The sequence below is a fragment of the Branchiostoma floridae genome, chromosome 6, assembly GCF_000003815.2.
Source record: "Branchiostoma floridae strain S238N-H82 chromosome 6, Bfl_VNyyK, whole genome shotgun sequence".
NCBI classification, from domain to species: domain Eukaryota; kingdom Metazoa; phylum Chordata; class Leptocardii; order Amphioxiformes; family Branchiostomatidae; genus Branchiostoma; species Branchiostoma floridae.
This window is the reverse complement of record NC_049984.1, coordinates 20,810,640-20,835,292: the sequence shown is the minus strand read 5'-3', so window position 1 is coordinate 20,835,292 and position 24,653 is coordinate 20,810,640. Positions and strand designations below refer to the sequence as shown.

The 24,653-nt window shown below is 40.4% G+C and overlaps 1 protein-coding gene across 1 annotated transcript in view; it reads right to left on the bottom strand.

Moving 5' to 3' along the window:
- LOC118417234 (centrosomal protein of 72 kDa-like) overlaps positions 1 to 19,830 on the bottom strand; it is a 43,592-nt gene extending 23,762 nt beyond the window's left edge. The window contains exons 1-6 of the mRNA XM_035822699.1: positions 19,662 to 19,830; positions 17,681 to 17,846; positions 6,865 to 7,019; positions 6,206 to 6,267; positions 3,355 to 3,413; positions 394 to 446 (exon numbers count right to left, since the gene is read on the bottom strand). Of these exons, the coding sequence (XP_035678592.1) occupies positions 394 to 446; positions 3,355 to 3,413; positions 6,206 to 6,267; positions 6,865 to 7,019; positions 17,681 to 17,846; positions 19,662 to 19,725 (559 nt within the window). The 5' untranslated portion in view covers positions 19,726 to 19,830. The remainder of the gene's footprint in view (positions 1 to 393; positions 447 to 3,354; positions 3,414 to 6,205; positions 6,268 to 6,864; positions 7,020 to 17,680; positions 17,847 to 19,661) is intronic.
- Positions 19,831 to 24,653: the final 4,823 nt, after the last annotated feature.

Below are 24,653 nucleotides of genomic sequence, written 5' to 3'. Positions count from 1 at the left end.
ATCCAGTGCAGAAGTTTCAGCACTGGAACAGAGCCATTCAGCACCTGAAAACAGTGCTGAGGCCGCTTTAATTTGACTAAGTGCATCCGATAAATATGTGAATCAGAAGGATGGGCCATGGAAAGTTTTTTACCAGACCCACTTTGCACCAGCCCCCCCTCCGGTAAATATCATCAAGTCCCTTATGATACTGAGTACTGATACCTGCGAACAATTGATTATAGTAATACCATGTTTTATCACTTCTATTCTTTCAAGGCATATTTCTTCACCTGTAAGATTAACTAGATATAGTGTGCAAAGGATGTCATCCATAAACTTTAAATTACTTGCAATGGCCTATTACAGCATTTTCACACAAGTACTTGTTGTACATACTTATTACATACTGACCTTTGGAGTACTTGTACAATCCTCTCAAATACTCCGTCCTTGGATGTGTAGGCCTACACATGTTAGGCAAAAAAAATATCAATGTTAATATAACTAATAGGTACCAGCTACTGTAAATGCAGAAACTTTCGCGGTGGTTTAATGTTCATGGTTTTCACGATGGCCGCTTCACCGCGAACTTAAAATGACCGCAAACATTTTTCCATGGCAGTAAGAGACTACAGTGCATGCTATATACCGCGAACTTAAAACTTAAACTAAACAAGGATCTTGCTACTGTAGCTGACTGGTTACAAGACTGGAAACTTGAATCTAACAGGGAGAAATGTTATGTATCTTACGACCTGTCCTCTCCCACAACTGATCCCCACAGTCACCCTAGCAGGAACTACTCTCCAAGTTGTTCACAACCACAAACACCTAGGCGTGACCATTACCTACAGACTTAGTTGGTCTCTCCACTTCGAAGCGACAACTAGCAAGGCAAGACAGACTGCCGGCATGCTTTGCGCCCTTAGGAAGAAAATACCCCAAAGTATACTGCTACAGCTGTACAAAACCCTGACAAGACTAGTGCTCGAGTACGCAGATATCGTTTGGTCTGGCCTCACCAAACGGGATAAGAAACTCTCTGTTCAGTACCGGGTGGGTAGAATGATAGGTGGACTTCCTTATCCTTCCTACCGTACCGTCTACTCTCAACTGGGCCTTCCATCGCTCAGCTTCCGTCGTAACTTTCACACTCTGACTGCCCTCTTCAAACTGACGAATGGACACTGCCCATCTCACCTCTGCAACCTCGTACCCACTTCCAGGTCATCAGCCATTCAATCTAGATACCCCCTCAGAAACGGAAACAACCTGTCAATACCAATTCCCAAAAGTGTATAAACCCAGAGAACCTTCTTCCACAGAGCCACTCAGTTATGGAACAATCTTCCACTTGAAACACAAACAGCTACCACATTATCATCCTTCACAGCCAAAGCCTGGTTCTCCCTCGGAGATCCATTCTCTGTTGCTTAATGTCAGAATTTGTACTACCTCCTGATATGTGACTGTGTACAGATTGTATACATGTAATATATGATGTAAACTTGTAACTATTATTGTTTCTAAGCTAATGTTAGTGATTGTATATAATATGTAACATGTACTTTTCCTCCCAGGGTTAGCCCTTGGCAATAGCCCCTTGCTAGTTGGGCAACCCTGGCTGTTTGTAAACAGCTGAACAAATAAATAAATAAACTTAAAACCACCCAAAAGGTCCTTTTTCCCGCTACCGCGAAATTAAATCCCCACAAATTTAAATGCATTTACAGTATTACAAAATGTACATGCGGGTGGTTCCAATCAATCAAATATAAGGACAATATCCATGGCCCAATTCATATGGTTTTTCTGACACTGCCAATATCTGGGCAACAATGGGAAGTCTTGATACATTGTGATGAATTAATCTTTGATGTTTCTAGCTTAAATCTAACTCATTATATCATGAAATATCATGGAGGTTATATTTTCATTAGCATTTGTCTGTGTCTGTCAACAATAATAACTCAAGAACGGCTGGGTGGATTGGTTTCACACTTGGTGTGTTGGTAGGGTGTGAGAAAAGCTGGAAATGATTAGATTTAGGGCCCCCTAGTGGCTTCCCTTGGTACTGCAGTGTAACTTCCAGTTTTGCTATCTTGTGTTCTGAACAAGCTATGGTCATGATTTTTTTGGCCTAGCAGCTTAAGTTTAGGGATAGCAGGGGCATTTTTGTACAAAAAAAAGCAAAAACTTCTGAAGTGGATAACTCACGAAGGGAACAATGGATTTGCATTTTTGGTATGTACTCGGATTATGTAGGTACCTTTGACAATGTTGTATAAAATAAACTACTAATTATGCAAAATAGGAGTACATTTGCATAATTAATGAGATCAGGGTCACATACACAATATTTTAGGAAATGCTACAATAGCATTCTTCGCTGGAATATGATTTTCATGCTTTGAACAATTTGTGATATTTGGGATGACAAGATGAGCAACAGAGAGCCAATCTATACAAATGCATTTTTTGCATTATCAATTAGAAATACTTCACTCGAAGCAGTTAATATCATTTGAGAACAACTAAGGAAGGGGTTGATGGATTGATTGTTTTTGGGTATGAATGTTTGATCATTAGATGCTAATTTAGCACATTATAATCTGATTTGCAAAATAGGAAATTTCATACACTTGCTCCCTTCCATGATAGGACTATTGGAATGTTGAGAGGAACATTGATAGATGGAAAATTATGCAAATGCTATGCTTATGCTAATTTGCATAATTGAGGACAGAATGCTATAATTACATAGTGATACATGTAAATGACAGGAATATCATGCTTGTGATATTTGGAAGAAACATGACGATCATAACATTGTTTAATATAAATTATTCAAATGAAGACCTTATTTGCATAGATGACCAAAAAATAAGCATGGCCTTCTTTCTCAAGATTGTTTTCTTCTATTTGGGTAGCTAGCTATAGAGGAGATGATCAACAGACAACTTTCATAATTCATGCAAAATTGAGGACCTTATTTGCATAATTAACCACACATAATATATCAGTTGGAAATTGTTAAATCATTTGGCATAGGTTTGGGGTCATGGAACTCAGGACTCGAAATTCATTTTAGGGATTAGATGCACTGGTGCACCCAGCTTGAAAAATTGGGTGCACCAAAAAATTTTTGCATACACTACTTAAATCTAAGTAATAACCTAATAATAAAACTTACTTAGATCTACAAGCTAGCAAATATTTAAACAAGTACCATATGCATGACAGGCATCTTTATTATATTTCTAACACTTAGATGTCAAGAATATACTAGTATATCTTTACATACATAAACGTTAAGAAAATATTTTTGCTTGCCCTGATCCATTTATACTGTAATGTAAAGTGTACATGTACCTTGTTGTTGTAACATCTGCACTTCCGCTCTGCACAATCTGCTCTGCAAAGTCTACTGCCTAGAAATGGCAAAAAGAAAAAACAGCAAAAAGTACAAGTACAATCACAGCAGTACTAGCCTAGAAAGGAAACATTATTAATGGTGTCTATCTGACAGATGGATTTTACCTGAAAAGTCTCATCATTTACAGAAACCTATCCAGTTGCTTGGACATCTATTATCCTGACAGATGTATCTTATTGCCAGTCTATGTAGTAACCTTCATCATAATGTACTGGACAAATAAAAAGCATGAATACTAAATACAATTTGGTTGGGATCTTACAGAACTTAGCTCATTAAAGGCCTCGCATTTGTAGTACAGTCAAACCTGCCCAAGACGACCATCCGGGGGACCGGGAAAAATCGGTCGATTTGGACAGGTGGTCGCTGAGAAGAGTATCGACTCAAAACATGCCAGATGTGTAGTATAACTGGTTTCCGCTGTGTTTAATGGCAAATAGCAAGCACACGCACGCAAAGAAGTAAGTAAGCGAGGTCTCACAACACGCACACGCACGCAAAAACGTAAGTAATAATCATCAGTAAGCCTGGTGAATTTTAATACTGTAAATGAACAGAAATTGGACAAATTGGATCAGGACGTTCCTACCTGCACCAGAGAAACTCTACTCAAGTGAAGGAGGTTAAAAAGACAGTCTACTCGACCTACTCTAGTCTAAAAAAATATAATGTTACTTTCTATAAATCGGATTTCTACCATACAATAAAGTACGTGCTGTAAATGTTGCAGTTCTTCGTCTACGATCGTTAGATGGACCAGTGATATACACATTTAGTTGGCTATACAATTTCTCTCTGGAGAACAGCAAGGCGTCAACGTTATTCATAACAAGAAGAGAACTGCTCAACATTTGTACACTAACGTTTTAGACAGTAACGGACCTTTGATGCTGTTAGTTACCATAGTTACCATACAAGCCTTTATGCGTCGCTGCGTTCTTGATCGCCTGTTCTTGATCGCCGTATCTGAAATAACTACGATGTGCCTTTCGAATTCGATGCCTGCGGAGATGCCCGGTACGTCCCGATAGCCTACTTACCCACGGACGAATGTGCAGTACAGTTGGACCATTGGTTGGACAAAAGCACTCACACAGATCTTTCTTAAAAAGGAATGAGCTACACAGATCTTTCTTAAAAAGGAATGAGGCCTTAGACTATACGTTTCAGCATGCGTTCACTTTATAATGATAAAGATTAAAAAACTTCTGTAACAACTAAATTTGGACTTTCGAAATGTCTTCCCATATTACAGTAGAATGCCCCATTGACCGACGCCATCTTTATTCTAAACATAACATCGTTATGGCAGTCAAAATCCGACGCAAACTGGCCGATTTCGGCTCAAAATCGCGATAGGGCCATACCAATTTTATTTGTTGGTTCTCGGATTTTTTCAGAAAAAAGTTGGAGCGACAGGGCGAAAAAAAAAAAAAAAAAAAAAAACTTGCAACAAGTCTGGATTCAGGTCCAGAGTTTCAGGTTGGTAATTCCAGACCTGAAACCATGGTATATGTGTGGCAGAATACTTATCCAGTTACAATTACATGAAAAATTTGCATGTAGGCATACATTTTACATGTAATTTCAACAATACAAATGCAAAATAATGTGCAATCAGTATTACAGAAGTATACAGTATTGATTAAAGCTTAACAGTTGTAATAAATCATCATAGTAAATCATTAACAACATTAAAAAACTTTTAAAAAGGTTGAAAAACTTTTTCAGCATAGTATAATGTCTAATGTAAGTTAGCAACAACAACAACAAGAAAATGACTTAATTTCACCCAAAAAAATAAAAGAGTGCCTGAAACATCATTCTCTTTGTGAAAGCTGCAGTTCAGGCAGTTTAAACAAAAAGTGTACTCCTCATTTGCATGAAATTGCAACTCATTTACATACTTGTGACTTCATTATTGAATGAATGAATGAAGACCTTTATTGTACAATTATATTGTATTATTCTCTTTGTGAAAGCTGCAGTTTCAACAAATACCGCTAGAGGCGTTAGTGTACTCCTCATTTGCATGAAATTTACATACTTGTGACTGGCTACCACATGCTGCCTTAGACGGCCATTTTGGTCTGCCGGCAACGATTTTTCGTCATTTCCAGCACAAATTTCACGATCTAATGGTGGTTTTCGATGATTTACAACACAAAGGAAAACATAAGCAGGTGATAGTTGTTTTTGCATGTCCAGTACTTGTTTCAGAAGTTCTGTTTAGCTGAGCCGAAGTTTGTCCAGCAAATTCATTACTGGCACCTCATGGGGCAATTTCAAATTTTTTTTTTTTTTTTGAAATTGGGAAAAATAGAAGCGGCGATTCCGAGAACCAACAAATTAAATTGGTGTGGCCTAGTTATCAGAAAAAATCGATGAAAACCGGTCGTTATGGGTCCAATTTTGGCCGGTCGCGGTCGCGTTGGCCAGGTGGTCGTTGAGAAAAGGTCGCTTAATGCTTACGTCAATGGGAAAAAAAATCGGGACCGAGAAAAAGCGGTCGAAATGGCCAGGTGGTCGCTGAGAACAGGTGGTCGCTCGGGCAGGTTTGACTGTATTATCCTAAACTCTTCATGATTCAAATAAGACTTCAATTTTAGTAATTTTACCAATGCATTGACCAAGGACTTTATACATTTGTATGAAATAATGTCACTGATTACATATAACATCCTTGCATTGACTAACTAGTAATTCAATCCCCCCTTAAAACATGGTCTGGCCACTTGGAATAAAAAAATTAAAGCAATCGCAATCAAATTGTACAGTGTCACCTACCTGTTCTGAACTGAAATGCAAGAGGGCTGCCTTTCTCTCTGTGTCACGGACAGGCCTGTCATCTGTACAATGCAAATCATACAGTCAAAGCCCACAAAATATCTCAGTGGAACATACTAAACCACTGTATGAGGTCAAAACTGTATATCAATAAATGCTATTGTGACATATTTGGTCAAAAACAAACCAAAATTCCTCCCATGAGTTTATTTGTATAGTAGAGTCAAACCTGTCTATAGTGGCCATGCAAGGGACTGGACAAATGTGGTCACTATAGACAGGTGGCCAATATAAAGAAAATGTTGATCAATTGACCACGAACAATAAGTTTGACATGATTTCAGTACCCACTAATCTTTCTCACCAAGTACAAATTTAAAATTCCTCCCATGAGTTAATTCTTATACAGTCAAACCTGCACATGTCTATAGCGGCCACTCAAGGGACTGGAGAAATGTGGCCACTAACTATAGAGAAAATGTTGATCAACTGATCATGACTACGAGCAATAAGTTACACATGATTTCAGCACCCACTAATTTTTCTCACCAAGTAACATTGTCTCGATCATCTCAACATTCAACTGACCCTACCAAAGTCAAATCTACCGAAAATGATTGATATAGCCACGCGTAATGTTGGTACATGACGTGACTTACCTAGTCTCCTTAGGTTGGGGAGCATGTGCACCACAAATAATCTATAGTCTGGCTCATTTTTTGCCACAGGATTAAGCCGTAGATCCAACTCCTGCAGCTGTTGATTGCTCCTTAGGCGGAACAACTCCTTCAAGGTGGCAATGTTGTTATAATATCTGGTTCTTGCTCAAGGACTTAACCAACATATCATACATACAACTTACAATATAGAGTCATGCTTTTACGATATGAGTTAAAATCCTTCCCACATGATGGACATTACCAGAGTACATTTGTTGTATAGAAGCAGTGCCATCTCTGGGCATCATAACGGTAGTTTTTTTCAAACATATTAGTAATTACCTCCATGAAATGTCATGGAGGTTATATTTTACCCTGCGTTTGTCTGTCTGTGTGTTTGTAAACAAGATAACTCATGAACGGTTGGGTGGATTGGTTTCATACTTAGTGTGTTGGTAGTGTGTGATAAAAGCTGGAAATGATTAGATTGTGGACCCCCTAGCGGCTCCCCTTGATACTGCAGCGCAACTTCCGGTTTTGCTATCTCGGTGTTCTGAACATGCTATGGTCACGATTTTTGAGTATTAGATAGCTCTTGTGCTCAGAAAGAAATGACATAAGTTTGGGCCCCCTAGCGTCTAGTTTAAGGATAGCAGGGGCATTTTTGTCAAAAACTTCTGACGAGGATTACTCAAGAAGGGAACAGCGGATTTTCATGATTTTTGGTATGTAGGAACCTTAGACAATGTTGTACAAGATAAAATACTAATTATGCAAAATAGGATTACATTTGCATAATTAATGAGAATATTCTATCATAGCAGTTTTTTCAATGTATCTCTTGTCCCGGATGTGATATGGTCGTGAAATTTGGGTGGTAGATAGCTTTAAGCGTCATGACAAAGTGGGGCAAGTTTCAGTCGCCTAACAATTAATTGTAGAACTGTTTTTGTCAAGACACTCCAAAGAGGATAACTGCAGAAAGGAACGACGGATTGCCTGCATTTTAGGTATGCAGGTAGCTTGGGCAAAGATGTTCATAATGATATGCATTTTATACAAATGAGGACTTAATTTGCATAATTAGTGAGTAGATTGTATAATTCCATTGTTTGCAATAACTGGACTTCGATAAATAACACTTGTTAATTATAATCAGTGGAACATATGCAGATATCAAATATGAAAATGATGAACTTATTTGCATAATTTATGCAAAAATTGCAAAACAACTTAATGATTAATGATCTGAATTGGGAATTTTACTTGTGACATGTTTACTGTACGTTTGTCAATGATGAACAACACCATGCATTAATCATGTTAATATTAAGTCATTTGCATGAAATTAACAAAAGCTCTAAATATTCATGGAGGTCGCCGAACTCTAGTTGGACTCTTTTTTTTTTTGCCAACTGGATTTATGCAGTGGGCACCTCTGAAAATTGAGTTAAAATTGAGAAACTAGACAATTGCTATATGAGGATGTTGTGATGTGCTCACGACATACATGTACATGTAAAATGGGACCAATACTGCACAAAGAAAGACCTGACGTACATGTACATGTACGCTGAACTCCCCAAACTACTTATTAATACATCTGAAAGTACAAGCCAGAAATCTGAGGAGTGCTAGATACTGGAAAATTAATGATGTTATGGTAACTTTTACCTTTAACTTTAACTGCTGTGTCATAAATGTTTGTCATGGATTATGCAAGAAAGGTTGAACAAATAACTTCACCGGGGCTCGAAATACCGGGTGCATGTGCACCCAGGTGCACCCAAAATTGGAGCTGTGCACCCAATTATTTTCTGTGGGTGCACAGTTTTAAAAAAAAGGGTCAAGGGTCAGATCCAAGATGGCCGCATCCTTGGATCCTGCTGCACATGGGATGTGTATCCATCTTAATCTTCTGTGTGGAGGGTCTCTTGTAGGCCAATTTTAGTGTTATTGGATGTAGATGACAGGGTTTAATGTGTCCTTATGTTCATTTTTTGTTTTGTTTACATAGTTAGACCGCATGACATGCCAATATCCAACAGCCTTTCTGCCCCCCTCCCACTCTTGTTTATATATATTTTTACTGACTTTTTCTTCAATTACTTTGGCCCATCAACATTTCTATAACCCACTTTAGCAGTTTTCCGTCCCTCTTCGATAAGGGACAGGATCTGGCAGCCCTCGACCCCTCCCCCTACTCAGGGTTACCGAGTTGGCCAGACAGGGGTCATCAGCTGAAGTGGAAGCAGCCTGTCTAAGGGATGAGCTCCCCGATACAAAGCTCCTACCTGACCTGGGGTAGCTTCATTGCGGCAGCTGGCGATAAACTGACAGACTGGTGTGATGGATGATGTGATACTGATAGCCCAGTTAGTGCGGTTACAGGTTGGCGTCAGGAAGGATATCCGGCCGTAAAAAAAACCCTATCCAAACCGAAATGGAACGTCTTCATACAGATAAAGGCACAGGCAGTGCCGGTAGCAGTCACCGACGAGCAGCCGGTATTGTCGCGGGCCTCGCTGACTTGCGGGTGCGGAAGGTAGGGTCCGGCCATCGAGGCAAACCATGGAGTTGAAGCCCAGAGCTGGACTCACTGGACGGACCAGCAGCATGGAAGCACAGTGTGAAGACTATTCCGACTGCTGCCTACCCCTGTGACAGGGATCCCAGCAGCAGTATAATCAAAAATGGATACGACGACGGCACCCAAATAGGTTTATGGTTCCAATGATCTGGACAATAGCATGACTCAGTCAGTACAACCTCGAACAAGAGGGGATTAAATGATACAATGTAACTTCACACTCAATATCAACATCAAGAACCATAACCAAGAGGAACCGGACAAGCTGCACCTGGCTCGTCGAAAGGAGCTAACATCGGAGTTCCCGGCCAGCATGGACCAACAAAGAGAAGCAGGAACAAGTCGCTAGGCCCGCCTGGTTGAAAGCTGGCAAGTTCGGACATCCCTGCCCACAGTGGAGACAGCTAGGAAACCGACTCCGTAAAGTTTGGAACATTCTTGTCTTCAAGCTCATATGATTCCACACGACCATCAAGGTAATACCTTTATGAATTTTTGCATTTAACCCTATAACTACTAGTAAATTATAAGGACCATGTGCCGCTCATTTAGAGAGACTCCATTGTGTAAGATTACTATTCATAATTGACATGTTTGATAGCCTGAATAGCTATAATACACCTTCAATATCTTTATTTTCAAGAGCATGGAGAAAAAATCTACGCTAGTTTTCTCAAGTTGGAATATTCAAGGTAGTGTTAGGAATAAGTTTAGCGATGTAGAGTTTTGTAATTACTTTAGGAATAACGATATTGTTTGTATACAAGAAACCTGGGCAGACATGTAGATTTTCAGTTCCCAGGGTATAGTTTGTTCAGTAGTAATCGAAGTAGAAATAAGCGGGCAAAACGTAATTCGGGTGGGGTTGCGACTATTTTCAAAAGTTCGCTCAGAAAGGGGATTAAAAAATTAGAGTAGTTCAGTCGACAGCATTTGGTGCAAACTTGACAAAAAATTCTTTGGACTCGAAAAAGACTTATTCCTTTGCAACATTTACATCCCTCCCTAATCCTCAAATTCCATACAAGTTGACCCATTTGATACATTGTCCATTGATATCTGTAAATTCTCCAATCTTGGTGATATAATCATCCTGGGGGATTTCAATGCTAGAACAGGATCTGTTTTGGAAACCTATTCTAGTATTGATTCTTCGGATGACCCCCTGACAAAAGATGCTTAAGATACAAAGAAAAGGAATTATAGAGATTTTAAAGTATTTACAATTACAGTAAACGCCTTATAGAATTGTGCTCGTCGGCTGATTTGACCATCTTGGATGGCAGATTCGCGGGGGATCTAAAAGATGATTTTACATGTCACCAGGTTCAAGTTGTGGATTGCTGCATCACTCAATGGTCGATGTTAACTGTCGTATCCATCGTCGTATCCATTTTTGATTATACTGCTGCTGGGATCCCTGTCACAGGGGTAGGCAGCAGTCGGAATAGTCTTCATTCACACTGTGCTTCCATGCGGCTGATCTGTCCAGTGAGTCCAGCTCTGGGCTTCAACTTCATGGTTTGCCTCGATGGCCGGACCCTACCTTCCGCACCCGCAAGTCAGCGAGGCCCGCGACAATACCGGCTGCTCGTCGGTGACTGCTACTGGCACTGCCTGTGCCTTTAACTGTATGAAGAACTTTCCATTTCGGTTTGGATAGGGTTTTTTTTTTTTTTTTACGGCCGGATATCCTTCCTGACGCCAACCTGTAACAGCACTAACTGGGCTATCACATCATCCATCACACCAGTCTGTCAGTTTATTGCCAGCTGCCGTGATGAAGCTACCCCAGGTCAGGTAGGAGCTTTGTATCGGGGAGCTCGTCCCTTAGACAGGCTGCTTCCACTTCAGCTGATGACCCCTGTCTGACCAACTCGGCAACCCTGAGTAGGGGGAGGGGTCGAGGGCTGCCAGATCCTGTCCCTTGTCGAAGAGGGACGGAAAACTGCTAAAGTGGGTTATAGAAATTGTTGATGGGCCAAAGTAATTGAAGAAAAAGTCAATAAAAATATATATAAACAAGAGTGGGAGGGGGGCAGAAAGGCTGTTGGATATTGGCATGTCATGCAGTCTAACTATGTAAGGCCTAGGAAAAAAAATGTTGTGTTTCCTGTTTCCCGACCGACCCTAGAAAAACATGCCGACCCTAAACTTTTTTTTGGGTCGTCGGCCGGCAGACATAAATTTTCCATGTGAGAATTTGTGCAAGGAGCTTTCGAGTGATGCATCGTTATAGAATCGGTTGCCTCTGTTTGCTTCATAAATCACAGTTAACATAATTAGGAACACATAAATCATCGTAAATATGAGATACACACGGACACGTAACGTAGCAGAAGTTCAGAAGCATGGCTCAGGAGCATGTGCTCAAACATACATTAAATTTGCAACAGAAACACAGAAATCGGCACCCAAACAAACAACTGAATAAATAACCAATACTTTTTCACTCTTGTACCTCCATAGTTAACATGTTTTGGTGTGCCCGTAATGCGAAAATTCGCCCGAAAGCCGTCCAAGATTAAGGTCTCATACCGGACTTTTGTTCACTCATAGAAAACAGTGCTTAAATATGCAACTTTAATGGGCGAAAATCCAATTAAGAATCAGTTCTACTGGAAATGTTTTAATTTCTATTGCAAAAGCACTTATCCAGTACTCAATAAAAAAAATTTCCCCAAAATCTGACCGATGGATCGATTTTTATAACATCTATAACTGCACCTTATATGCTAACCGCAAGAGGGACTTTCCTCTAGTGAACCGCTTGTCGCATTACTCAGGACAAACAAACGTACACGTCCGAGAATCGCCCGAATGCCGAAACTTTTCCACCCGATCCTATCAGAAGTACACAACCTTTCATCTCAAATCCTTCGATATGACATGGGGGTGATAAAAGGCAATTTATCATCTACATAAACACACCACTTTGGGGCCCCATTCATATTTCGGAGGGAATACGTTTGAGTGTCCACCGGCGGAGTAATACCGGAACGAGACCTTAAAGTAAACAAAGCGGGCCGCCATTTTAGCTTGTTTGTGGAGCCTGGTTTGTGCAGCAGCGCCCCCTATCTTGTTTTTGTAAAAGTGCAGGCTTGACAGCTCTTGTACTGAAGATTGCATGTGGGTTTTTTCCAAGGAGGTTTTATTGAATTGCATTTATTTTTTTTGCTAACAAACAATTGTACATGTAACAACAAGGGGATGATTAATATATGGTTTATGGTATAGCACTTTTGGTTGTGCATGTATTTTTTTGGGAGTGCAAGTATTTGTATTTTTTTTATCTGCACCAGTTGGCCATGAAATGTATTTAGAGCCTTGGATGTATGGATTTTTATCAACACAGAGGGCCAATAATTCCAGCAATGTTTTTTATTTCTACAGGCAAACTTAGATGAAATTTGTTGTTGTTGTTGTAGTTAAAGTAGATTCTAGAAATTATTCTAATACAAAATAAGCTATATTTCCGTAAAAAGAAATACAGTAGAAGCTTTTTATTTTATTTTTATTAACTAACATGATCAAGATGATGAAAGTTAAATGAGGATGCTTTTCCAATGTTTTCACTTTTTGTGTCTTCTTTTTTGAAAGATTTTGATCCTATTTTTTCTAACTATCAAGGTGATAAAAGTTAAGTTAGGATGCTTTGCCCAATGTTTTCTACATTTTTCATGGTTACAAAATGTACTTGCCTCAAGTTCCAAGCAGGAAATACATGACTCGGGGTTGTGTATACTGTTCCACTTGTTGAGCTTGAAGGCACCGTTGGCCCCGGTGAGGGGTCATAGCGGGGAACCTATGCCCAATTTTTACAAAATTTTTTACAAACTTTAGGAATTTTTTGTCATTTTTTATCCTTACATATATAGGTTAGCTTTCCCTAAAGCAGATGATGAAGATTATGAGCCAGCAAGATGGCATCAGAAGCATATAATGTACATGTACTTTTCTATGTAACAAAAGTGTATGGATAGATATATTATATGTATTAACATGGACACCACCACACTTTCCCAGCTTATAAATCATCATCATCTTCGGTCGACGTGATCGCACATGTTTACACACAACGGGGTTATACCGCCCCTTACGGGATGACATACCCTTTTGTTGGCTAATTACAAGATGGGGATGCGCCAGGTCTCCCATTCGATGTAAATCACTGTGTGGCTCATACGGAGGTTCGCCAGGCCTCCAACCGGATGATTTGAAGCAAATCACCACAACTCCAGACAGAAGGGTTGCTCCCAGCTTATAAAATAATGCTTCTGGCCAAGGTACCATGTTCCTTGTGATGTTGTGCATAAAGCTGTATTGTATCACTTGAGTTTAGACCAAAGTCTACAAAAAAACAAAAACAAAAAAAAGATGATCCCTACCTACCGACCCTATTTTTTTCAGGACTGAAACAGGAAACACAACATTTTTTTTCCTAGGCCTAAACAAAACAAAAAATGAACATAAGGACACATTAAACCCTGTCATCTACTTCCAATAACACTAAAATTGGCCTACAAGAGACCCTCCACACAAAGGATTAAGATGGATACACATCCCATGTGCAGCAGGATCCAAGGATGCGGCCATCTTGGATCTGAACCGATATACAATATATGAATGTTAATTCTATATCGCCATTTTCCAATCACTGTCACATCTCTTTCTCACTGTCTACAAAGCACTCCCCTCTAGTTCTGAAGGAGGATAGCCAATGTTATAATCCTAAACCAACACAATTTATTTGTAAGTAGTAAGTAGTTGTTATAGTACTCATACATGTAGACCTTACGAAAGTCGCTGTACTTTTTTCGCGTCAATAAAGATTTCTGTATATCAAAGTATATTAGTATTATACATCATATTCTTGACATCTAAGTGTTAAGAAAGATAATAAAAATGTCTGTCATGGTACTTGTTTAAGAATTTGATAGCTTTAAGTTTTATTATTAGGTTATTACTTAAATTTAAGAGGTGCACATCTCTTTCAAACCGTGCAGTGGTCGAAATACATTTTTCCGGTGTTCTGCAATATTGCAGATTGTCAAAACTTTCTTCTGCAATTCAAAAATATTTTCTGCAAACACACATGGTTCCAAACATCCATCTCAATCAAATAATGCCTTGCATTTAAACCATGTCTAGTTTTGGAATGCAATTAGCATTACTGTAGTGCTTTATTCTCTCACTCTATTTCTAATTTCAGTCTTCAAAGATGATCCTTCTCTTCTTGATATGGAAGTTAGCATTCCCTGATACCACCATAGGTCTTTTATCCAACAGCATACAAATCAATTCATTAATGCATGTTATTATCACTTCCACACACCATACTTTAATAAAGGTACACCAAAAAGCAACTGGATCTGATTTTTGGAAGCAAATGTTTCAGGCAGCATCCACCTTTTGTCAGTGACACTGAGCAGATCTATTGAAGAGCAGGTTTTATACCTTTAAACTATGAATTGATATGCAAAGGAGGTGAAGACAACTTTAGATAGTCCAATAGGAAACAAAATCAAGACAATGTCAAGACAACATACAGGAGCCAATGTTGTCTTGTAGGGGTGAGAATACCACTAGTTTGCTAACATATATAACCATTGAATCCTAATACTGATTTTTTTTAATTCTGCAAAATTGCAGATTGTTTAATTTTTCTTCTGCAATCTTGAAAATCCTTCTGCAAATTGCAGATTGCAGATGGGTATTTCGAACACTGCCATGTCTCTTGCTTCTTTCTAGTAATTTGATTCCAGTAATTCTAGTAACCCACAGCAGCTCCTAGAGTTCTACGTGGCATGACTGAAAACATAACCTCCTTGGCAAAGGCAATTATACATAGGTACAACCACAGCCTTACTTGCATATATACTGAGACAAGATAAGACAGGAAATTTAATTTTAAGAAAACTGTACGAGTACGTATCTTTTGGTGGAGGTATTACTGTTACTCAAAGACTAATCCTCTGTGAAAATTCAAGCGTCCGAAACTGCCCGGACGGCATCTACAAGCGTCCAATGGCGTCCGAGCGCGTTTCAGACGTTCTGGACGCGTTCATTGCCGTCCGAAACGGCCGCGGACACATCGTGAGCGTCCGTGCCGTTCTGTCAGTTTTTATGGTGAACGCCCGAACGACTGAAGGACCTTCCATTGCCGTCGGAGACGGCCACTGATGGGGCTATAAAATACTTAGTCACCCGACGCCGGCAGACGGCTGCGTCTTTTCTTATGATCCCCACGGGAAACATGACGTTTTAACTTCTGCACATGCGCCAATTTCAGCGGGTGAATTCGAATTTCAGACCGTTGAACACTCCGGCGGTTGCAGGACTTATGTTCAGAAGGTGACTATTTCTGTGGATTTCATGTCCGTTTGTTAAATTTTGCGCACTTTTGGACCAAGGACTTCACGTCTAGACGTAGCAGCTGATGTTTGTACGACATTGTGTTGAGGTTGGGTTTACGGCGATGACTGTATCCGTCATTTATACTAAAAAGAATGTACAAAAATTATTTGTCGTGCGCCGACAAGGGGGAAAAATTATACTACTTACTCGAAGCAGCAAACCTTGGACAGCAGAAATCACAGATGTGACAGACGTCAAAAGAAGCAGCGGTTCTTCCGTTAGCTGATTGTCGATACTTTGCAGGCGCCGGTAAGTGAATACTTCGCATTTTATTCTAATTTTTTGTACAATCATCTGTTGCAAAGTTTACCGACGACTTGTTGTTACGGGTGCCCTCCCCACATACGCGAAGAAATGATAAAATTTAGGATCTTGTTTTGATGCCACAAAATAAAAAGAATTATGAACACGTTGTAGAATACTTGTAAAAAATATCTGTTGTTTCTATTAAGAATGATAATGCTGTTAAAATGTAGATTTAGACAACAGATAATGAGATAGCACCTACCGATTTTGCCGGTGCCAATCAAAATCTTAGTCGGCTCTTCCAACTACTTGGGGTTAGGAACTTATGAAACGGAAGACTTTATTTCGCTACCTCGAAATAAAAAAAAATGACTTATGATCTTTGTAGAAAATTTAACGTTATTTCACATTTATATATCCAGTCTTTAGCAAATACTGGTGCAATTAAAATTTACGATAGAAAATTTCAAACGTCCTGTATTTACCCTTGATGTTATGTGGGCTCGTCCATTCTGATGTAACGTGTCGGCACGGCGGCACAAAAAGCCGCGGACACGATTGAAGGCCGGATTGAATTTCGTACATGTAGCAAAGTTGATTAAACGCCGCGGAGTACGTGTAAACAATTTACGAAGAAATTTGTTCAAGTTGTGTTTGATTTTAGCTAAACCTGACGGCCCGGTGGTGGGTGGTCTTCTACAATTCACTGCCTGGCTGAATATTTGTTTGTTTGGTATGTGGCAACGCTTGTCCCAACAGGCCATAAAATTATAGCCGTGACCGGACGGCGTCAGAAACGGCGTCCGGGCAGCCGTCTACGCACGTTCCAAATTAAATGCACCGGCCCGTTATGAGTTTCTACCGTACTGCCTGACTAACTAAAACTGTGTCTTGAAGAAAAAATATTTTGCTAGGAGTTTGGCCCAGATATTAACCTTTAATAATATAGCGATGACAGCCTCTTGGCCTTTCATTCCATTTTCTGTCGAATTTTACGATCTGTACCCCCCGTGGGAAGGCGTGGTGGAGGCTACCGCCCGTACCAGCGGCCTGGATTACGCCGTTTATGCCCGTCGCAACCGGCGTCCGATCCGTCCCAGCAGCCTGGATTACGTCATTTACGTCCGTCGCAATCGGCGTCTGGTCCGTCCGCAGAGACGTCTGTTCCCAGCGGGGGGCCCGCCCGACGGAGCGCGGGAGCGTCCGGCTGCCCGCTTTCAGACGCCGTCTCGGACGTCCCGAACGTCCGACCGGACGCGTCTAAAGTGCCAATCTAGACGCGTCCAAGCGTTTGTTATGCCGTTCGAACCGTCTTGGACGTTTCGTCGGGCGTTCAAAAGCCCGTCCCATGCCGTCCGCCGCCGTAACCGTCCAAAGCGTCCCAATAATTTAAGACGCCTTGGACGGTTGTCGCAAACGGCGTTTCGCCGTCTGAGACGCTTGAATTTTCACAGAGGTAAATTGTTCATCTACATCTACATCTACGTAATACTGGGCAATGCCCCTCGCGGGACTTTGTGCCCAGGGGAGTGAAAATGTTGTACAGTAGTACTAAAAGGATACAAGTTGAGTTTCTCCAACATTCTCAGTAGGGTAAGTCCTTCCAGGCTGTGCAAGGCATTCCGGGATAGGTCCAGGTGTTTCAATCTGCTAAAACCTTCCAATGCTGTCCCCAGCTCTGTGATCTTCTCATGGTATGTACCAGGTAGTGACAAAGAACGCACATCCTCTGTGCAAAATAATACAGAAATAGCATGAAAATTTATCTGTGTTTGTACTCAATCCCAGAATATACTCTGTATGCTGGAGTCATGAAGAACAGACATCTACTAGGTCGTGAAAAAATTTTATGCATCCCCCCGACCCCGCTAGGAGCCTGCGGCGCTTGTTGGCCCCTCAGATAGTAAAAGAACCCCCCAAGAAAAATCCTGGCTACGGGCGTGGTCAGCAATATTTTGCTGCCAAATAAAAAATTTGCTGCCACCGCTCCTTAGAATTAATTAGCGTGCAGCGTTGCCAGTAGGGGTGGGTAGCGGTACAGAAAATTCAGGCCCAGGTTCGGTTCAGGTCCAGAGGATTCAGTACTGATTCCCTGATTCAGTATGTGAGAGCATGTGACTGGACAATACTCATAACAAAGGTACATTTCGCTACAAATAGTATATTTTGTGGAGTGTTCTAAAATCCTGCAAGACTAACTGCCTCTGTACGATTGACTGGAAGGCTTTGTAGAGATTACTATAAACTCTACCAGATTCGCGCTCGTTCTTTTCGTCAACCGGTAAGGCCCAAAACGCGTGAATTTCTGATCACATAATCTGTTTATTTTCTAATCGGTCCAATATCCGGTCCACCGATTTTTTCAATCCGTTTTTCCGGACCTGTTACAATAAGAAAAAACGGTTTTGTACCGCCGTACCGGTACTATCCCTAGTTGCCAACCTTTCTGAATTTATGTTGTTGTTGTCCTTGTATAACGTCTAATATTTCGCTAGACATGGACTCTTGGTGCTAAGTGTCTCTTGGTACAGTAGTTTTTGATGAGAAGTCTCCAGGAAAATTGTCTCTTGGTTCATCAATGCAATGCTCATTCAGATAATCTGTGAAAAATGGGATTGGGAAAATGCAATTTGTACAAGTCTCGTATGCATTTTCAGCTTCTTGCAGCAAGCATTGTCTTGCAATCTCGTAACGTGCACAGTTAAACAGGTAGTGATTGGTGGTTTCAGGTGTGCCGCAGGTAGTACAATCAGGTGAAACTTTGGGGTTTCTCCCGTTTTTCGGTAAGCCTAGAGATAGGTATGGCCACTCACTAGCTGATTAATGGTGACCTACATGTGCTCCTGCAACCTAGCGTCAAGCCTTTTCATTTCATGTTTGTGGCAATGTTCTGCATATATTCGCTTTTCATGTTGAGCTTTGTTCTTCTGTTCCAGTGCTCATGTGCTTGAGCTTCTATTTGTTTCGTGGCTTGATGTCTGGTCCACGAAGTGTTATTTTGGCATATTTGCTGCACGTTTAGCTTCTGTATCAGCAATTTCATTGCCAGTGATCCCCATACAACATGTGTCCTGGAACCCAAGTCAGCTGAATGTCAAGGCCATTATGTTCCAGAGCTTTTAATTTGCTTCTGATGGCATGTAAATTACATAACATTATGTTATTGTGTAGTTGAAACGCTTCTAATTGTTGCACTCCAGCCCAGTGATATAATAATATAAATAAATATATATAAATATAAATTTATCTATAATTTGCAGCTTTACAGAGTTTATCGTAAAGCGTTGCCAGGACACCCCGTGCAGATCCACTACAAAGTTTGATTTTGTACATCTCGTAACTTTAATAGGTCGTTGTTTATAGACTGCAGAGTAGAGCAGAGTAAGAGTTGTTTCAGCCGGGTAGGAGTGTTGACACCACCAGTTTAGGCGAGGAAGGGAAATTTATCACTGCACAAACTTACTACCGTTCCCGATGAACTACGGAGGTTTATATACTAGTAGTTCCCATATATCATCTGATGAGTCCCCAGAGCGAGACTTACCGAGTTTGTCGTGGTTCAGCTCGACCCTCTCCCGCACCCAGTCTTCTGTGATCTTCAGCGCCATTTTTCAAACGTCCGAGCGAGGAATAATACTATAAGACCTCTGGTTATGTGAAGCGTTCGAGGTCGCAGAACACAGTATTCATCCGCGACCTCCCGCCTATGACGCGTTATATAAAGTAGTACGAAAAATTCTACGTATCGGTTCGGAGTTTGTTTTTTTACCAATCGGGGCCGATTTTAGAACACATTTTCGGGCCTATGGAGATTTCTATACTAGTAACGTTAGTTAAGGACCTGGTCACCACAAGGTGACTGACTTCGACGCGGAAAAAATAGAGTAACACAGTTATTGTGCACTTTAGGAATATGACCAAAAAAACATGTCCATGAGACATGAGATTATTCATTGTCGGTTGTCTTTTGAAGATATATCCATGGCCGTAGTTTGGCCCTACTTGATTTTACAGTTTCACAGCCGCTTTCAGCTTCTCAGAATCCTTGTATTTAGTACGACAGTAACGTTAAGGAAATGATAGACGGGAAAGAGATCACGCCACCCGTTGTTAAGTAGTCGTTAAGTAGTCAACGTATTTTAGTACAATAGTACCCGTAAAGTTAGTGAAGGAAGAAAAGAGAAATGAAAGAAGGGAAAGAGATCACGCCACTATTGTATAGTGATTGTTATGGTGGTTGGGACCACCACCCACGTGTAACGTTATAGTGGTAGGGTCCGTTAGTGGTTACGTCACGCATGACGTGTGGCTGTTGTTCATCATTATGGGTTCCATCTAGATGTTGCCAAATAGATTGTGCTCCTGACTATGCGCTCACTGTCATCCTTGAGTCGTCACCGTTCGTGTTCCCTATTGGCGAAGTACCTGCTGGTTTTGCAAAAAGAATTCTCCTATGTCCTTCTTTCACTTTATTATTCGTTAATAAATTAAGACTGAATGCAGTTATAACGAATATTGATAGCTTGGCACAAAAGTATTCTAGATATGAGTTTTGGACCATATGGATGACGTCATCAAGTTTTATTGCCCTACGATAACCAAGAAGTCTTTCATCTGAGACCCATCTGATATTTAAGACCGCTGGGAGGTTTCTCCCTCGGACAACGTTGGCAGAAATTTTAGACCAAGTCATTTTCACATTTCAGTTCCTTTTGGAGGGAAGGCTCGACGACGGGCACGGGGATCCCTCTACTTCAGTAGGCCCAACAACCGGGGGTTGGTGCTCGTCCTGTGCTGACCCTCGGTTAATCTTTATTTTTAAGTTGTATGTTGCAGGTCCGCTAAGCGGTGTAGTTATTGCTTTGCATGTCGGCTTTTGAAAGAGACAACCATTGTCGTAGTTTGAAACCTTTCTATAAATGTTGATAATAAAAAGACAAAGTTAGTTACCTCCATGAAATGTCATGGAGGTTATATTTACCTCCATGAAATGTCATGGAGGTTATATTTACCTCCATGAAATGTCATGGAGGTTATATTTTACCCCGCGTTTGTCTGTCTGTGTGTCTGTGTCTGTCTGTGTGTGTGTAAACAAGATAACTCAAGAACGGCTGGGTGGATTGGTTTCATACTTGGTGTGTTGGTAGGTTGTGATGAAAGCTGGAAATGATTAGATTTTGGGCCCCCTAGCGGCTCCCCTTGGTACTGCAGCGCAACTTCCGGTTTTGCTATCTTGGTGTTCTGAACATGCTATGGTCACGATTTTTGAGTATTAGATAGCTCTTGTGCTCAGGAAGAAGTGACATAAGTTTGGGCCCCCTAGCGTCTAGTTTTGGGATAGCAGGGGCATTTTTGTCAAAAACTTCTGACGAGGATAACTCAAGAAGGGAACAACGGATTTTCATGATTTTTGGTATGTAGGTACCTTGGACAATGTTGTACAAGATGATATACTAATTATGCAAAATAGGAGCAAATTTGCATAATTAATGACAACATTCAATCATAGCAGTTTTTTCTATATATCTCTTGTCTTGGACGTGATATGGTCTTGAAATTTAGGTGGTAGATAGCTTTCAGTGTCATGACAAAGTGGAGCAAATTTCAGCCTTCAGCCCCCTAACATTTAATTTAAGAACTGCAGGGGCGTTTTTGTCAAGACATTCCAAAGAGGATAACTGCAGAAAGGATTGACGGACTGGCATCATATTAGGCATGCGGGTACCTTAAGCAAAGATGTTCATAATGATATACATGTTATGCAAATGAGGACTTAATTTGCATAATTAATGAGGAAATTGTATAGTTCCATTCTTTTCAATAACTGGATCTCAATACTTGAAACACATGTTAATTATGATAGGTGGAATATAAGCAGATACCAAATATGGTAATGAGGAACTTATTTGCATAATTTATGGAAAAATCGCAAAACCGCTTTATGATTAATAATGGGAATTTTATAATTGTGACATGTGTACGTTAGTCAATGATTAACAACACGATGCATAAATTATGTTAATTTGTTAGTCAATTGCATGAAATTAACGAAAGCTCTAAATTTTCATGGAGGTATGAGGTCGCCGAACTCTAGTTTACCCTGCGTTTGTGTGTGTGTGTGTGTGTCTGTGTGTGTGTAAACAAAATAACTCAAGAACGGTTGGGTGGATTGGTTTCATACTTGGTGTGTTGGTAGTGTGTGATGAAAGCTGGAAATGATTAGATTTCGGCCCTCTAGCGGCTTCCCTTGGTACTGCAGCGCAACTTCCGGTTTTGCTATCTCGGTGTTCTGAACATGCTATGGTCACGATTTTTGAGTATTAGATAGCGCTTGTACTCAGGAAGAAATGACATAAGTTTGGGCCCCCTAGCGTCTAGTTTTGGGATAGCCGGGGCATTTTTGTCAAAAACTTCTGAAGAGGATAACTCAAGAAGGGAACAACGGATTTTCATGATTTTTGATATGTAGGTACCTTAGACAACGTTGTACACGATAAGATACTAATTATGCAAAATAGGCGTACATTTGCATAATTCATGAGAATATTCTATCATAGCAGTTTTTTTCAATGTATCTCTTGTTTCAGACATGCTTTGGTCTTGACATTTAGGTGTTATATAGCTCTTAGTACCATGACAAAGTGGGGCAGGTTTCAGCCCCCTAACATTTAATTGTGGAACTGCAGGGGAATTTTTGTCAAGACACTTCAAAGAGGATAACTGCAGAAAGGAACGACGGATTGGCATCATTTTAGGCATGCAGGTACCTTGGGCAAAGATGTTCATAATGATATGCATGTTATGAAAATGAGGACTTCAGTTGCATAATTATTGAGGAAATTGTATAATTCCATTGTTTGCAATAACTGGACTTCAATAAATGTAACACATGTTAATTATCATGGGTGGATTATAAGCAGATACCAAATATGGTAATGAGGAACTTATTTGCATAATTTATGTAAAAATTGCTAAACCGCTTTATAGTTAATGACGGGAATTTTATTATTGTGACACGTGTACGTTAGTCAATGGTGAACAATACCATGCATAAATGATGTTAATGTATCAGTCAATTGCATGAAATTTACAAAAGCTCTAAATATTCATGGAGGTATGAGGTCGCCGACCTCTAGTTAATTTTTTGTTTGAGTTATGACGTCATCTCAGCGTCAGCCTTGGGACGAATTTTGCAAACTACTGAGCTAAAAGGATAACTTTCTAACGTATGTTTGAACAGAGATGCATGAATTGGAAAATGGTTTGGACAGAGGTAGGGAAAGGATAGAGGAATAGGAAAGGATAGAGGTAGTTATGGGGGTGTTGAACTTGAAGTGCTTTATCAACAGATTGTGGTTTGTATACCATTAGCAGGTTGCAAGGGGTTTGTATACCATTAGCAGACCGCGTTACGTACACGGTAGGGAGTTAACGGAGGACTTTTTTGCCCATACCTTACTCTCCCTTCGGAGCCCGCCCAGAGGTACAGCCTAGCCTTTTCCGTAAACCTTTTCTGCAGCAAAAACCATATGTTTGGGAATCGTCAGACGTTTCAATTCAGGCAACATCGACTACCTTTCAACAGGCTTTCAGCCAAACTCAGGATTGGGATGTAAAGGTGCACAATGCACTTGTCAAGCGTTCGTTCACTGTTTTGTTATTTTCTGCGATTTTTAAAAATAATTTAGATATTGCGTAATGCGTAAAATTATGACTTAGAAGACGAGAAAGTACACAAAAAGTGAGAAAATTCATTCTTTATCTCTGAAATTCGTCGAGTAATCTTTCGAGCCCCGCAGTGACGCAGGCGTGACGCAAGTGCAGTGAGAGTGCATCTTTATTTTCAGATAGTTCAATTTAAGACAGAACAAGGTCTTGCTGATCTCACCACTAAGAGCTCATATTATCACTTTTGAACGACGAGAATGTCAATATCAACGTCTAGTTATGAAAATGTGAGGATTGACACTTTTTTGCCCATACTTTACTCTCCCTTCGGAGCCCGCCCAGAGGTCAGGCTCCAGGAAATGGTACTATATTCATCTACTGTCCAAGCAGAGGTTGGGGCGCGTAGATATAGCAGTAGCTCCAAGCAGAGGTTGATTCTCGTAGATATAGTTGTAGCTCCAAGCAGAGGTTGTGTCGCATATATTTAGTTGTAGCTCCAAGCAGAGGTTGAGTCACGTAGATATAGTAGTAGGCGGAAAAATTACACGGGCGCTCCTCGTTGTAAGAGCTTTAAGAATGGAAAAGCTCCAGGACTAGATGGGCTGCCAATTGAAATATGTAAGGTATTCTTCTCTAGCTTAAAGCAACCTATGCTCCAATCCTTTAACTATGCATATGAAAAAGGACAGTTGTCTAACACACAAAGAGAAGGGCTAATTACTCTTTTATTAAAGCAGAACTCAGAAGGCCAAGACTAGACCCATCCAGACTTACAAATTGGAGGCCTTTATCACTTTGGGCTGCGACGTACGGATCCTTTCCAAAGAAATCTCAGTTAGAATGAAAAAAAAATTGTATTAACGGTGAT